At 41.9% G+C, this 17250-nt stretch overlaps 1 protein-coding gene across 2 annotated transcripts in view; it reads right to left on the bottom strand.

The window, feature by feature from the left end:
* Positions 1–17250, bottom strand: part of kcmf1 (potassium channel modulatory factor 1) — a 141293-nt gene that overhangs the window by 59922 nt on the left and 64121 nt on the right. For both annotated transcript variants that reach the window (XM_078569989.1, XM_078569986.1), the window contains one exon: positions 20–159. In XM_078569989.1, coding sequence (XP_078426115.1) covers positions 20–159 — 140 coding nt within the window. The remainder of the gene's footprint in view (positions 1–19; positions 160–17250) is intronic.

Below are 17250 nucleotides of genomic sequence, written 5' to 3'. Positions count from 1 at the left end.
GTCCCAGGAGGACTCTTACCACTTCTGTTGATGTTTCTGCATGCTCTGAAGTAACGTGTTCCTGGAGCGTTGTTTCAGTGAACCCCATTTTCCCACAGTAAGGACAAGTAAAAGACTGTGGCTGCTCAACTGACAAGGCTTCCCCACCGTAATACAAATCTGCAAAACAATAATGTACACATCAATACATGCAATAGCCTGAATACTCTACAAGTGGAACAAGTAGCAAAAGGATGTTCTTTGTCCCCTAACGATGTTAAACTAGAGCAGTGCTGCACATATGCATCACAAATATATTAAGCCAGGCTGAATAGTGAATAAAGATTACTGGACAATGGCCTGAATTTTGTGGTAGTAATGATGGCAAAACTGTCAGCATTTGTCATTATTCTTCTGAAACTGACAGCAACTTCTCATATCCACACACGTGCAATTAAACATGGAAATCCAGAAGTTGCTTCTCCAGAGGGTACGCTATTGAGGTCCCCTCAGATTTCAATCAACTGGAAATCATTGAATTAATAAGATCTTCCACACTTCAGCTCTTAGGTCTTACTGAAAATCCTTTGAAAAGTTACAACTTGTTGAATGCAAAGTAGCTAGGTTTTAAATGTCGTACTAAGTTCATAATTACTGCTAAATAGCTTCACTGGCCCTGAAAAAGTATATTTGTTAAATCAAATTTCTCCCTTATGATCAAAAATTCCACATGCTTTTAAAATATATATTTATATAATTAAAAAACATATATATTAAAAGTTTACGATATTTTAGATTCTATCTTAATCCCATGTGTATGTTCCAATCTTTATTTCACTATCTGTAAATTTAAAAGTAGAGGAATTGAGTAGTTTATACTTCTTGGTTTGCTGGCTCTGAGGATTCTTCAATATGATCAACTGCCTAACCATGTTTGACGACATTACTACCGCTGGATGCCTGGAGATCCCCCTAACCTGTCGCCAAGCACAAACCGACATTGGCAAATGGGAAATCCACACCACAGAGATCGCCAGATTTTTGTAGGTTGTTCTCTTCGAGGTCAGTGGCAAGTGCCATTCCTTTGCCACTGACTGCAAAATCCAGTCCATTATAACCGACATTTTTCAAACTATTCATATTTATTAACCTTGTAAGAGCTTTCTGCTTTTATTCAACTTTATTAACCTTGTAACAGCTTTCTGCTTTTGCAAACCAGAGTTATCCATAGTGTTAGTCCAGAAAAGAGAATACAGTGTACATTTACTAAAATACTGCCTGGTATGGAAAATGCAAGTACAAAGAAAGGGTTGATAAATTGGAAATAGTTTTCTTAGACCAGAGGCGAAGGAGTAATTTTAGATGACTTAATTAAAATTATGAAAGAATTGTAGCAGCAGAGAGTTTCAAATGATCGAGCAGGTCTAATGTGACAGATATAGGGCAGAGATCAACAGAAATATTTATAAGGAGGTATGCATGAATATTGAAGATCAGCAGTTGGGTTATAGGGAACATCCAAAGAACACAAATGGCCACCACCCTTAGACCAGAGATGAAACACTAGGTTCTTTTAGCCCAGTCTATCCATCAGCTGTCTTGTATGCTCAGGAACATCTTCATTAAATGAGATGCCATTTCAGTTAGCTGCAGATTTACTAAGTAAAAATAGCATTGTCAATCGTGAAATGCCTTTGTGATGAGGACTGCCTCTATAAAATCTGCTATTTAAAAAGTACTGCAAATCTTCAAATTTTAATAGACCCCATGTGTATTGTCTACCTCACTTTAAATGGTGAATTTTAGGAAAAGTCGATCTGTACAATACACTCCCCTCTCCCTGTTGTGTTTTTACAACTGTAAAATACTTGGCTACCTGCCCTTACAAAAAGATTAAGATACTTGAGTATGTCGAATTGTATGGCAAAAGAACACAAGATGGAAAATCAGAACTGGGCAAACCCTCCGCTGGAGACGTGATAAGCCAATAGCTGGCCGGAAGCTTGCAAGGCACAGCAAAGCACTGTTGACTAGCCAGCCTTTTGTTTGTGGTGCGGGCGTGCCAAACATGTTTCACTCAGCTCTAAATATTTCTATAAGCCACTGCCCTAACACGTAGGATACTCAGGCTGACAAGCAGGAGACACTCATCTAAAGTTTTGTGCTGTTAAGTTTTCGTTATGGTAGTTAAAACGCCAGCAGTAACCCATACACATTTGAGGTTCCCCAAATATTGGCCCTTGTCGATCTGCATTCAAGTTTACTGTTTCTGCAGGGAAAAAGTTTCCACTCCAAGAATACTTGCATCTCAGCCCAAAAGAGATTACATGTTCAGGTAAAGTTCCTATTGAGGCTGCTTTTTAGTCTTGACATAGCTTTTGAGTTCCAATTTGCAACTGAGTGCAGCATACTTGACTACCTTAAGCTAATTGCAAGGGATTATTCAGTTTGGTTTGGAAACAAACTTGTTGATGGGCTTTCCGCATTGTGCATTTTGCTGATTATTTAAGTGTTCCCCCTCTCGTTAAACTGGCACCAACCGCACATGAGATTTCTGAAGAAAGGGTTTTGGAATTAAAGGACCATGCTGTAAAACAACATGAATTTTCATTGGCTTATAAAGCCTCTAAGTTGGAGGGGAGTCTGTTGCGGTAGTCAATCAACTAACCATACTGCTCTCCACAATGAGATGGGGACATGAGCAATTCTTTATTTTGTCTTGGACTGTGTAACAAACCATCCACACATCTTAGTGTCGATGATACTTAGCACGTGAGCCCAGCACAAGGTATCTGCCAAGAATACACTTTTTGGAAAAGGATTAATTACTTTGGTTGACATATCTCCTTGTATATTCACAAATGGGGAAAGAATCAAGGCCCTATCCCTTAACTTCCAGAGAATGCAGAAAGAATTGAAGAAACAGTCTGTCCAGTTTTAAATGATAGGGAATGAGGTGCATGCTTGAGTCTAGGGGTTGGAAATTAAAGTGGAAGAATACTTGAAATTAGTTTTCAAAAAAAAAAAGGTAATGCCAAAGAAAATCAGACAGCTGACAGAATGGTCAGGTTGCATGGTATATTATTTTTCATTTCTCCAAAAAAATTAGTAAATTGAGTGAAGTGAGGTTTGTTCACAACTATTACCCTCTACATGCACTTGCTGACTGCAAAATTAAACAGGTGAACAATTCACACCTGGTCTCATGTCACAAAAATGTTTTTTTGAGTCTTCCTATTGAAGAATTGGGCAGGCCGATATGAGAACATGCAATAAAGACACTACATCCAGTTCAGATTGCAAAGGATTACTAAAATTACATACCCTGGGTTACACTATCGTATCCTTAAATTGTTAGGAGTATATGCGCACATGAACAAAAGATGGGGACTTTTGGGGATGATACTACATCACACTCAAAAGAATGTTCTACAGCAAAACAAATATTTGTAATACTCTCCTACCCTTTTGATGTTTCTATATTTTGCGTACATGATCATGTAATCATAATGGATTGTAAGTAGTGTGTTCGGAAATCAAAATTCAATACTAGCTGGTTCAGTAGCACTCAAGCCACTTAGTAAATTTAATTCAACAACCATAAATATACTTTCCAAAGTAACTAATGTTTCATAAAGTGAGGTAACACCATTCAAATCAATATTCCATGTGTAGCTTGTGTAAAAGGTTGGCACCATCTACTTCCACAATTAAAGCTTGGAGATTAGGTCATGCGAGTTAGTGTGTTGCCCTTTCATCTCTGGTACCTACCTAGGTTTTATCCCATCATTATAGGCTGGATTCAAAAAGCACTTACTCTGCTGCAAATGTCTCACAAGAAATTAATATTCTCAGTCCAGCCACAACTATTGCAGTCTCACTCCAAGAGTACAAAACAATGATTAATGTGGGAAACATACAAATTCACAGAATTGTAGTATTCCACTGAAGTTGGTATCATGGCATGTTGGCCAAGCAAATTAGAAGGAACAATACTGCGCAAATTAGTCTATGCTCAATGCTTACGCTGGCTAACAAATACAGGATAAAAGTTCCATTACTCAGCATGACTAAATTTTTTTGCAGAGAAAAATGGTAGACCACCCATTGTATGATATCTCTCATTCTTAGAATGCAATTTAATCTTCACAAAAAAAAAGAAACTGGCAGTCAACACTAAAAGGAGGGGGTGAAATGGAGAAAAGGAACTGATTTCTGCAAACTAGATTACTTTACTAACCCTTGCTGTGATTTGAGCAACAGGTGAAACAACAGGTAGTTGTTTCATGCTGCTACTATGCAGTAGCAACATGAGTGGCATTCATCACTAACAGGATGCTGCTGTCAAGCCAAGAGGACGCTCTGCCTATCACACAAATGAGTAATGTGGTATATGAATTTCAGTGCCAGTGTGATGTAGGTATGTAGGCCACAATTCCCAAGGCTGGCGGATCATATCAAACAGCATGGCTTAGCCGCTGTTCGCAACATGCAGGGTACAGACCGTACACAACCAGCCCGTGCTTGCAAAACTCAAAACCTTGATTCCGCGATTGAGGATTATTTAGCAGATGTTGTCTAATGTGCTAAGAATTACACTGATAACCAATTTAAGATTGCCAGTTGGGCTCGCAATGTGGCGCATTTGCATGTACTGGAAGCTACATATATCAATATACATGGCTCTGTTCTTTACAGACAGAAAGAACATGCGCATACATTGCGCCTGTTTCAGCTAATTAAAATAAGTGACAGCCATTTGCTGACTCATTCCTCGGGGCAATGCTTTGACCAATCAGGGTCAAGCTTCCTGGTTTAAATTTCAAACAATGCTTGGCAGTTAACTGTCAGTCACCATCAGTGTTGCATTCTCCATGGCAACACCACTTGCCAACCAATCAGCACTCTCTTCACATACAGTATCAAATGTTGTTTTCCCTCTTATGTTGGTATTTTTGCAAGTGTCCTGATGAGTGCAAGACGAAAAGCTTACACATGTCTCTTCTTTCAGCAACACTCACGTTCTGTACTACCAAACAACTATTTAACCCAGAGGTGTAAATTCCAATTCCACCATGGCAGCTTGTGAATTTGAATTCAGCTATAGGGAACAAAAAGCTAGTATCAGTAATGATGACCATGAAGCTATTGGACTGAGAGGATTGATCTCCAACAACCACAACTATCTTTCTTTGTGCTAAGTATGACTCCAACCAGTAGAGAGTTCTCCCCGATTTCCACGGACTCCAGTTTTGCTAGGGCTCCTTGATGCCACACTGTCAAATGCTGCCTTCATGTCAAGGGCAGTAACTCTCACCTCACCTCTTTCGTTCAGCTCTTTTGCCCATGTTTGGACCAAGGTTGTAATGAGGTCAGGAGGTGAATGGCCCTGGCAAAACCCAAACTAAGCGTCAGTGATCAGGTTATTGCTGAGTAAGTGCCACTTGATAGCACTGTCGACGACATCTTCCATCACTTTGCTGATGATATTGGTGTTTTGCTGTACATATTCATGCTAAGCATGGAGTAGGTAGCACAGAGTCCAATTAAATGGAGGCCTTCTACAAAGTACTAAACCTGAGAAATTTGACAAGTGTGGGTAGAGGTATTGTTCTATTTAAAAAAGCAAGGTGCAATCCAAGAGCCAGAGCAGTAGACAGAGCTAAGATCTAGAGGCATTAATCAAAATGAATAGTTTATAAACAATGTAAGAACTAGATTCTAAAAGAGGAAATAGTTCTTCAAGATCGTGGGTGGGCAGCCGAAATCTGTGGCTTGCAATTCCTGCCATGTGGAAGCTTCAAGACATTGCATGTGTCCTGCAGGACATTTGTGTACAAAGCATCTCCAGCTGCTTGAGCTCAACCAGGGTTTCCGGGTTTGAGGGGTAGTTGTATTCAATGCAGAAAACTAGGAGGGCCAAGAGTCTCCTGGGTCATTCAATCCAGGAGGTGGCCACCCCGCAAGTAGAGTGCGTACATGATAATATTTAGGTGGCCATCCGGAACAAGCAAGTAGTGCAGTGCAGGAGTCTTCAGGGTGCGTGCCTCTCTGAAACCAGTACTCAGCATTGGTGACTGCTGGGAGTGCCAATACCCTTAAAAGGAGTACAGTCCTGACCATGGAACCAATAGGCAAGGGACTGCACAGGTAGGAACAGCAAAAATTAGGAATGCAGTCATAATAAGAGATTCCATAGCTATGGGAAGACAGGAATTTCTGTTGCCAGCATCACATATCCTACATGGTGTGTTGCCTCCCTGGTGCCTGGGTAAAGAACATGATGGAGAGAGTGCGGAATACCTTGCAAGGTGAATGGCGTGAGCAAAAAGTTCTGGTGCACTTCAGTACCAACAACATAGGGAGAGCAGGTAATTGAAGTCCTACAGTCATGTTTTCAAGAGCTTGGAAGGATGTTGAAAAATGGTACTTGATATAAGGCTGATTAATACAATTGAGACTTGTGAAATAGGAGGTTCAATATCAGCTTGGATAAACATTTGGCTTAAGGACAGAAAACAGCGAGTCATGGCAAGTGGTTGTTTTTCAGACAGAAGGATGGCAGATGATGTTCACCAAGGGACAGTGCTAGGAACACTGCTTTTATATATATGTGGAATGCAGAGTCAAATTTCAAAATTTTCCAATACCAAACTTGGAGGTGTGGCAAACAGCGACGATGATACCAATCGCCTGGAACAGGACGTAAATAGGCTAGCAAAAGTGGTCGGCAACTTTTTTTACCTAACAGCCTTTTAACAAAATATGTCTAAAGTAAAAATTATTGGGAATTGCAAGATAAAAATCTGGCATCTCTAAACCAAATGCTTGATAAATTGTCAAATGGTTCTGGTAGAGTGCATAATTTGCATATAATAACTTTTGCAACCATAAAGCATGTCCCTCGAACCAATGGCATTAGCCATAACCATGGTGTGGATATACCATTCAAACTGATTTATTTAGAGAACCAAGGTGTTTTTCATTGAAATATCATTTGAAACCATAAAGACCAGCATAATGATTAGTCATTGATCCTCACAATAAGCACACAGCTTTTATTTCTCTTGATTTAATTTTTTAGGCTTTTTGCATGTTGATATTATGTTCGTATGTCCATATCAGTACTAAGACATAGGTAGAAAAAGCAATGAGGTCCTGCAGGCAGAGTTCAGGGAGCTCGGAAAGAAACCAGTAATCAGAATCTCAAAGGCAGCATCATCTAGGTTACTTCCAGTATCGTGCTCGAGTAAGTATAGAAATAGGACGATGTAGCAGATGAAAGTGTGGCTGGAGAAATGGTGCAGGAAGGAGGGCTTTAGATTCCTGGAACACAAAGGGGCCAGTTCTTGGGTAGATGGGGCCTGTACAGGCTAGTCAGGGGTTGCACGGGCTGGTCCACTCCCCTTGTAGGATGATTTGCCAATGCTATTGGGGAGGGTTTAAACCAACTTGCCAAGGGTGTGGGAACCAGGGGATAACATTAGAGAGGAAAACCAAGGTGCACAGAGAAATAGGAGAGACAGACATCATTAGAGTAGAAATAGTAAGGTATTAAGTGGGGTCAGAGTAAGACGGAATGTAATTAAGGTCTAAAAGGTTTAATGTGCATGTATGTGAATGTGAAGTGTGGTAAATAAGGTTAGTAAGTTGCAGGAGCGGAGAACCATATGAAACTATGATGTTGTGGAGGAAAGAGACCTAGCTCAAAAAAGGGCAAGACTGGGTACCAAATATTCCTGGATATTAGGTATTCAGGAAATAAAGAGAAGAGGAAGGGCTAGCAATATAGGTTAAGGAGAATATTACAAATGCTGGAGACAGGATGACCTAGATGGGTCAAGAACCAAGTCTATTTGGTTAGTGCTAAGAAACTAAGAGGTATCATTATTGTACTAGCGTCTTGTACAGGCCAGAATGGAGAGAATGATAGAGGAACACATTTGCGAGGAAATTACAGAGAAGTGCAGGACCTTAATTATCCTAATATAGACTGGGATAGTAATGGCATAAAGGAGGAGAGAGAGGTGGGTAAGGGTTTCCAGAGTGTGTTCAGGAGAATTTTTGACACCAGTATGTTTCCAGTTCAATGAGGAAGGAGACATTGCTGGACCTGGCGAATGAGGTAGGTCAAGTGGATTGTGTGTCAGTAGGATAAAATTTAGGGGACAGTGATCATTGTATCATAAGGTTTAGGTTGGCTATGGAAAAGTGCATGGAGTAATCCAGAATGAAAATAAAAATCTGGGGCGGGTGGCAACTTCAATAAAAGGAGAGAACAGGTCTGGCCCAGGTAAACTGTAATCAAAGGCCAGCAGTCAAAACTGCAATGGAGCAATGTGCTGCCTTTAAAGAAGAGATTGTTTGGGTAATGGTAAGGCACATTCCCACATTGAAAGATAGGGAAAACAAATCCAGAGCTCCCCGAATGACAAAGGAAATGGAGGGTGAGGTGAAGCAGAAAAAGGGTAGATGTTGCAGACGTCAGGTGGATAATACAGTTGAAAGCTAGAGTGAATATACTAGGTTTGGAGGGGAAGTGAAAAAGCAAATAAAAGAAGCAAAGACAGCGTGAGAAAAGAGACAAAAGCAAAATACCACGGATGCTGGAAATCTGAAACAAAAACAAAAACAAAAAGTGCTGGAAAAACTCAGCAGGTCTGACAGCATCTGTGGAGAGAAAGGCAGAGTTAATGTTTCCATCCATATGGCTCTTCTTCAGAGTGAGAGAGAGAAGAGATGGCAACTAATACAAAAGGGAATCCAAAAGTCTTTTATGGGCATATAAATAGTAAAACGGTGGCAAAAGGAGGAGTGGGAAGATTTAAAGGGAATTTACAAATCGAGATAGAAGGCTAGGCTGAGGTACTAAATGAGTACTTTGCATCTGTCTTTATCAAGGAAGAAGATGCTACCTAGTCATGGTAAAAGAGGTAGCTGAGACACTGCATCAGTTACAAATTGATAAAGAGGTCTTAGATAGGCTGGTTGTAGGTGATAATTCACCAGCACTGGATGAGATGCACCCAAGAACACGGAGGACAGCAAGGGTGGAAATTACAGAGGCGTTGGCTGTAATCTTCCAATCCTCCTTAGATACAGGGGTGGTGCCAGAGGACTGAAGTTTGTTCAAAAAAGATGCACGAGTAAGCCCAGCAACTACAGACCAGTTTAACTTCAGTGGTGGGAAAGCTTTTAGAATTGATAATTCGGGACAAAATTAACAGTTATTTGGACAATTATGGATAAATTAACAAATCCATGCTGGCATTTAAGGGAAAATCATGTTTAACTAACCTGCTTGATTTTTTTGATGAGGTAAGAAATCGTGAGGGGACAGAACAGAATAGATAGGTAGAAACTGTTCCCATTGGTAGAAAGATAGAGAACCAAGAGACAACGATTTAAGGTGCTTCACAAAAGAAGCAATGGTAACATGAAGAAAAGTTTTTTTTTTAAATGCAGTGAGTGGTTAGGATCTGGAATACAATGCCAGAGGGTGTGGTGGAGGCAGACTGGATAATTATCCGAAGAGAAGAAATTTGCAAGGTTATGGGGAAAACCAGGGAAGTGGGACCAGGCGACTGGCTCTTGCCGAGAGCCAGCACAGACATAATAGGCCGAATGGTTTCCTTCTGTGCTGCAATCATTGCATGGTTCTAATGCGATCCAACTGAAAAAATAGTTGGAGTTGCAAATGAGATGTTAACACCCACATACGACTCTGGAGTCACAGGTTGCCGACCCCTGGACTAACAGAATGTGCAGACAAATGGCAAATGAAATTTAATACAGAGAAGCGTGAAGTGATGCACTTTGGCAGAAGGTATAATGAGAGGCAATGTAGTCTTAATGGCACAGTTCCAAAGAGTGTGCAAGCTCAGAAGCACCTGGAGATTCATGTACATAGATCTTTGAGGGTGGCAGGACATATTGAGAGTAGCTAGCAAAGCGTATGAGATTCTGGGCTTCATAAATAGAGGTATTGAATACAAAAGGAGGGAAGTTATGTTGGACTTGTACAAAGCTCTGGTCAGGCCACATCTAGAGTACTGCAATCAGTTCTGGTCACCACACTTTCAGAAAGATGTGAATGAAGGCCCTTAAGAGGCTGCAAAAGAGATATACCAGAATGATTACAGGGATGAGAGAATTTAGCTACAAGGTTAGGTTGGAGAAACTGGGGTTGCTTTCCTGGAGCAAAGGAGATTGAGGAGAGGTGTACAAGATTATGACATTTGTATCAAAGAAAAGCTAATCCTATTACAACAACTAGGTGACACAGATTTAAGGTTTTGAGCAAGAGATAAAGGGGGATGTGAGAAAGAGCTTTTTAACAGTGAGTGGTGGTGACCTGGAACTTGCAGCCTACGAGGATGGTGGAAGCAGAGATGATCAATGATTTCAGAAGGAAATTGGGTAACTGCTTAAGGGGAATAAACTTGCAGGGATTAAGTGGGGGAATGGGACTGTCTGGATTGCTCTACAGGGAGTGGGCATGGACTCAATGGGCTGAATGGCCTCCTTTGTGCCATATGACTAGAAATCATCCAGAAATTAATTTTCTATGACTACTCTCAGATTGGCCTGTATTTTTTAGTCCTTGACACAACAGAGGCAGCCAATAATCTAAATATTTAACAAGCCTAACAGATTTTAAAGACAGAAATAAAAGATCAATTGTATGATTAACTTTTAACATGGTAAAAGCATGAGTAAAAACATTTGAGATTTTCACAAAAGTCAAGAAAATTAACATGAGACTTAAGTTACATTAAATTAAAATATGGTATGTTTCCAGGTTAATTCTGATACATTTATCTCATATGCCACCAGGAACTGAAAAGAAAACCTTCAGGTTCAGACCAAAAAATTAACCCCTTTGTGTATAATTTTTTACCTTACATTCATTTACAAGATTTAAAACTTTTGAGATATGGAAATTGGCCAAGCAGTCATTTCAGCCTTGAGCTCAAGCACATCCGATGGCTTGGCTAACGGAGAAAAGCTTCCAGAAATTTCTGCAATTAAGTCTTCACACCAAACGTACTTCAGACTCATCCCTCAAATTGGTTTCAATCTACTCTGACCCCTTGTGGAGATCAGCTAATCTATCTAAGAATTAACATAGCAGGGAATAAATTTTGAATAAATAACTGTTAAGTCCTAATTGAGGTGTACAAAATTATGAGGTGCCTAGATAGGGTAGGCAGTAAAGACTTGTTTCCCCTAGTTGAGGGGTCAATTACCAAGGGGCATAGATGTAAGGTGATTGGTTGAAGGATGAGGGGACATGAGGAAAATTTTTTCACCCAGAGGTGGTGGGTGTCTGGAATTCACTGCCTAAATCAGTGGTTGAGGCTGAAACACTCAATTCATTTAAAAGGTACTTGGATCAGCATCTGAAGCGCTGTAACATGCAAGGCTATGGACCAGGTGCTGGAAAGTGAGATTAAAATGAGCGGCGAGTTTCTTCATCTTTGTCTCGCCGGCACAGACATAACAGGCCGAATGGCCTCTTTCTGCACCGTAACCTTTCTATGGTTCTAAGTTGGCCCAAGGAACTAATTACTATTTCTGTAAAGCAATGCTAATCATACAACGTGGCCTGATTTTGACTCATCTGTTGATCTCAACAGACTACACACAACTTCCCTTTGTGTTCGTGGCCTGCCAACTGTCAGTCAATGTTGCTGGTGTCGAGATTCAGTCCTGTTCCCTCTTGTGCTGAAAACACTGAAAAGTGAGGGCACAGCATTAGGAGATCTTCAGTTTTACCAGAGCGCTTTCATTTAAATTACATGGATCCTGCAACAGGCTTCCTAATAGAATTCATCTGCCTGCTCATCATAGAGACACAACAGTGCTGAATCCTACCAGTTGCATTACCTAGTAGACCAGGAAGAGATATCCAAACTCCCAACAGTCAGCACCTGTTAACCCTGCCAAAAAGGAGAGGAAAGTAGCATTTTTGAGACAACATTGGCATTATAGTTGGAGCAAATTTTCCCAGAGCCGGAATGTTGAGGGCTATTCTATTGGTCCTTCACCTTCTGGGTAGATTCAGAGCAGCCAAGGGTCTCCTTAGCGCCAGATTGAATTGTTAAATAGCTACTGGTTTCTAAAGACATTGAAGTTGCCTCTCAGGTCAACTACTGCTTACAGTTAAGAAAGGGATGTAACTACATCGCAATTTAAACCCATGATGATTAAGACTTCTTTTACAGAAGTTTTCCTGCTCAACTCCCACCTGACAAAGCTGGGATCTGATTTGATGTAGCTTAGCAGTAGTGAAGATCAACATGCATACCATGATGGTAGAAGTGAAACTACCATTACTATAGGGGGTCACATCAACCAAAGGTAAAAGCCTTGTTCGAGACACAGATCTAGTGTAAAATATGGTTGCATAGAGACCACATAAACAAATATATGTGCAGCACTACAAATATAACTAACATCTAGCATGTGCAGATAATGCTGCACCCATATGACAAACACATTATGCTGCCAGGCAATAGGTATAAATCTTAAAAACAGGATCTTGTGAATTTGTTTTTTAGTTCATTCATGGGATGTGGTCTTCGCTGGCTGGGCCTGCATTTATTGCCCATCCCTAGTTGCCCTTGAGGTGGTGGTGAGCTGCCTTCTTTAACCGCTGCAGTCCATGTGATGTAGATACACCTGATGCTGTTAAGGAGTTCCAGGATTTTGACCCAGTGATAGTGAAGGAATGGCAATATATTTTCAACTCAGGATGGTGAATCACTTGGAGGGGAACTTCCAGGTGGTGGTGTTACCATGGGCAGGATTTTACCATCGGGGGGCAGGGCCCGCTCGCCAACGCATAAAATGACGTGGGATGACATCGGGCAGAACTCCCAATATCACCCCGCCCCATTTAAATTTTCAGGAAGGCGGGGCGCAGCAAAATCAGCTGCGCACCCGCCGACCTGTCAATGGCCAATTGAGGCCATTGACAGGATCAATTGAGCAATTAAAGGACCTGCCCATCCAATCTTAAGGTTGACGGGTTGGCCAGGAGCCCCCACGGCAACTAGAAAAAACACGAAACCTCATCCACAGGGAGGATGAGGTTTCATGTAGGGTTTTTAAAATTTTAATAAAGTGGTTATGGAAATTATGAACATGTCCCAACCCATGTGACATTGTCATATGAGGGGACATGTAAAGGAATTTTTTTTCCTATTTTTAATATTTTTGAAAGTAGAGGCGATCTCCCTGAGGCAGCACTTAGCCTCAGGGAGATGAGTGCGCTCTTTCGTGCGCATGCGCGAAAGAGTGCAATCGCGATTTTAGGGATTACCCCCCCCGCCCGCACAGGGTGGGCATAGCACTTCCCTGCAGACATCACGCTGGGCGGGCCTTAATTGGCCCACCCACGTAAAATGGCACCGCGATCGGAAGCGCGCCGGCACGTGCCCGCCCATCAACTTCTCTCCCCCCCCTCCAACGGGGGGAAAATTCAGCCCCATCTGTTTGCTGCCCTTGCCCTTCTAGATGGTAGTGGTCGTGGGTTTGGAAGGTGCTGTCGAAGGAGCCTTGGTGAATTCCTGCAGTGCATCTTATAGACGGTACACACTGTTGCTACTGTGTGTCGAGGAGGTGGAGAGAGTGAATGTTTGTGGATCTGGTGCCAATCAAGCGGGATACTTTGTCCTGGACGGTATCAAGTTTCTTGAGTGTTGTGGGAGCTGCACCCATCCGGGCAAGTGAAGAGTATTCCATCACACTCCTGACTTATGCCTTGTAGATGGTGGACATGCTTTGGGGAGTCAGGTGATGAGTTACTCGTCACACGATTCCTAGCCTGTGACCTGCTCCTGTAGCCATAGCATTTATATCACTAATCCATAACAAGGTCTTGCATCAAGCAAAACTGAGATTCCTCTTCCTTACCCTGAATCCCTGCAGCAGGTACATCCATTCAACAGTTTCTTCAAAGGTGCTGTAATGTAACCAATTGAGGAACTAATACTACATACAGTCCTGAGGTTTTGCCAATGCCTATAGTCAGAATGAATAACAATACATTTTAAATTGGTAACAAATCCCATGGATGATGAACCAGAATAATTTCTTAAGAGTTTCACCAATCTTGACGTGAATTACACATTCTTCAGGCAGAATGCAATATTCTCCAAACCCATTTTCTGCATTATTTATTTTCCATTAGAGCCTATAAGTGTGCCAATATTTTTTCTGAATTTGGAGAAGTCGAAGCATGGGGAGTAAAATTTAGTTTCCGGGTCTGACAGAGCCTTTTTCTGTCATCCCATCATATATCAGTTTTGACAACTTGTCTGAAAATCCTGCCCCAGATGACCATTATTGAAACCGTCCACAAATTTTCCTGATGCTTGAGTGTTCCAGGATTATCTTGATTGAATCCCAAACTTCTGTCCGAGAAGGAAAATTTCATTTGTTGTGTTTGCAGATCAAGTGTAAACTTGAGATTCACAACTATAAACAATAACTTATGGTGCCTTTAACATAATGAAACATCCCAAGGGGCTTCACAGGAGCATTATAAACATAGCATGACGCCGAGACACATGAGGAGAAATTAGGTCAGATGGGCAAATGGCCGTTTTAAAATTATTTGTTCATGGGTGTGGGTGCCGCTGGCTAGGCCAGCATTTATTGCCCATCCCTAAATGCCCTCTGAACAAGGGCAATTAAGAGTCAACCACATTGCTGTGGAGTCTGGAGTCACATGCAGGCCAGACCATGTAAGGACAGCAGATTTCCTTCCCTAAAGGACGTTAGCGAACCAGATAGCTTGGTCAAAGAGATAGGTTTTAAGGACTGTCTTAAAGGAGGAAAGCAGGGTTAGAGAGTCAGAGAGGTGTAGGGAACGTATTTCAGGAGCCTAGGCAACTTGAGGCACAGCCACCAATAGGGGAGCGATTAAACTCGGGAGTACTCAAAAGGCCACAATTAGATGAGCGCAGATATCTCAGAGGGTTGTGGGTTGGAAGATTAGAGAGATAAGGAGGGCCAATACCATGGAGGAATTTGAAAACAAGGAGGAGAAGTTTAAAATCAACACATTGCTTGAGTGGGAGCCAATGTAGGTCAGCAATAGGGGAATGTGACTTGATGTGACTTAAGACATGGGCAGCAAAGTTTTAGAAGGCTTCAAGTTTATGGAGGGTAGAATGTGGGAGACCAACCAGGAGTGAGTTAGAGTAGTAAAAAAATCTGGTGATAACCAAGTCATATACAGAAGTGGAAATAGGGGGTCTTAGTAATGCCACAAAGGAGGTTGGAAGCTCATCTCAGGATCAAATATGACACCAAGGTTGTGAGTAGACTGGCTTAAGTCTCAGACTGTTGCCAGGGAGAAGGGTGGAACTGGTTAGGGAACATGGTTTGGAGCAGGACCGAAAAGCAATGGCTTCAGGCTTCCCAATATATAACTGGAGGAAATTTCTGTTCATCCAACACTGGATGTTGGCTAAGCAGTCTGATAATTTAGCAACAGCGGAGGAGTCGAGAGAGGTGGTGACAAGGTAGAGCTGAGTGCCATCCACATACATGTGAAAACTAACTCTGTCTTAGATGATGTCCCCAAGGGGCAGCACGTACATGAGAAATAGGAACATTGATTCTTGGGTGGCTCCAGAGATAATGGTGCAGGTATAGGGAGAGAAGCCATTGCAAGTGATCCTCTGGCTATGGTTAAGAGGAATGAAAATGGAATCAGGTGACAGCAGTCCCAACCAGCTGACGACATTATAGAGGCACTGGAGCAGAATGGCGTTTTCAGCCATGTGAAAGGCTACAAACAGATCAAGAAGGACAAGGAGGGAAAGTTTACCCTTATTATAGTCATGCTAGATGTCATTTGAGGCTTTGCTAAAAGCCATTTAGGTACGTTGGCAGAGGTGGAAACCTAATTGGAGAGATTCAAACTTGGAGTTCAGGGAAAGATGAGAATGGATTTGGAAGGCGATAACGCATTCAAGGACTTTAGAAAGGAAAGGGAGGTAGACTGGAGATGGGATAGTAGTTTGCAAGGACGGTGGGGTCAAGGTTTTGTTTTTGAGGAGAATGGTAATGACAGAAGATTTAAAAGGAGAGAGGGCAGCAACTCAAGGAAGAGAATACTGATTACAATATCGGCTAAAATTAGGCCAGATGGGAAAGTTTGACAATCAAGGGTTAGTGGGAATAGGTGATGGGTCTCATGGACAAGATAATCTCAGAGGGCATAACAGGAGATGGGAGGCAAACTAGAGTAAAATGTGAGGTTAAGGCTAGGGCAGGTGGGAGCATTAAAAGAAGTTTGGCCAGGCGGGCTAATGGAAAGGAAGGCTGTGGCAGCAGCAGCAGATCGGATTGTTTCAATTTTAGTGACAAATAAGTTCCCGAGTTCCGTGTTTTTGAAGGTGTATGGGGAGTGGACATGGAAGAGGGATTTAAGAAGGCTGTATGCAATAGAGAAAAGAAACTGGGGGTTATCTTCATATTTCAGTATGATCCTGCAATAGTGAGCAGTTTAAGCAGTAGAGAGCAGGACATAATAGTGTTTTAAGTGGTCCAGCCAAATATGGTGGTGGATGGCTGAACCAGTTGTCTGCCATAGCCTTTCAAGTCAGCATCCCTTGAAATTAAAGGAAGCAGAATATAACCATGCCCTGTACAACCCTTTTTCTGGCTGAAAGGGTACATGTGCTGGTTGGCATAGTACTGAGCTAATCCCAGAGAGGTCAGTACAAAAATCCAGGCTGACACTTAGTGCAGTACTGAAGGCTGGAAAACTGCTCAGCCTGATGTGCTATCTTTTACATGAGATGTTAAACCGAGGCCCCAACAGCGTTCACAGGTGGATGTAAGGAATCCCATGGAATTATTTCAAAGAGAAGAGTTATCCCTGGCATCCCAGCCAATGCTTATTCCTGAATCAACATCACAGGAACAGAGTATCTGGTAGTTATCATATTGCTGCCTGTTTGCTATGCGCAAATTGATTCTGCATGCCCTGTTTAACGTTGCCCTGCTTAACGTTCTTTCACTAACGTTGGTTAATGGGGCCTGTATTCTTGTTTAGTGTTGCGAGTTTTATTTTAATGTTATTTCGCACTGGTCTGACGTAGGGTTGTGTGACCTGATTGGCATCATTTTGGAGGAGACTGCAGCCCCCTAACCCACCCTCTTGCTGCCGACCCCCCCCACCAACTTGCAGCCTCTGCCATCGCCTAACCCACCCAAGTTGCGGCTTCTGCTGCTCCCTAACCCACCCTC

This window comes from Cetorhinus maximus, chromosome 2, assembly GCF_964194155.1.
Source record: "Cetorhinus maximus chromosome 2, sCetMax3.hap1.1, whole genome shotgun sequence".
In the NCBI taxonomy this organism is placed as follows: Eukaryota; Metazoa; Chordata; class Chondrichthyes; order Lamniformes; family Cetorhinidae; genus Cetorhinus; species Cetorhinus maximus.
This window is presented reverse-complemented; position numbering and strand designations above follow the sequence as displayed.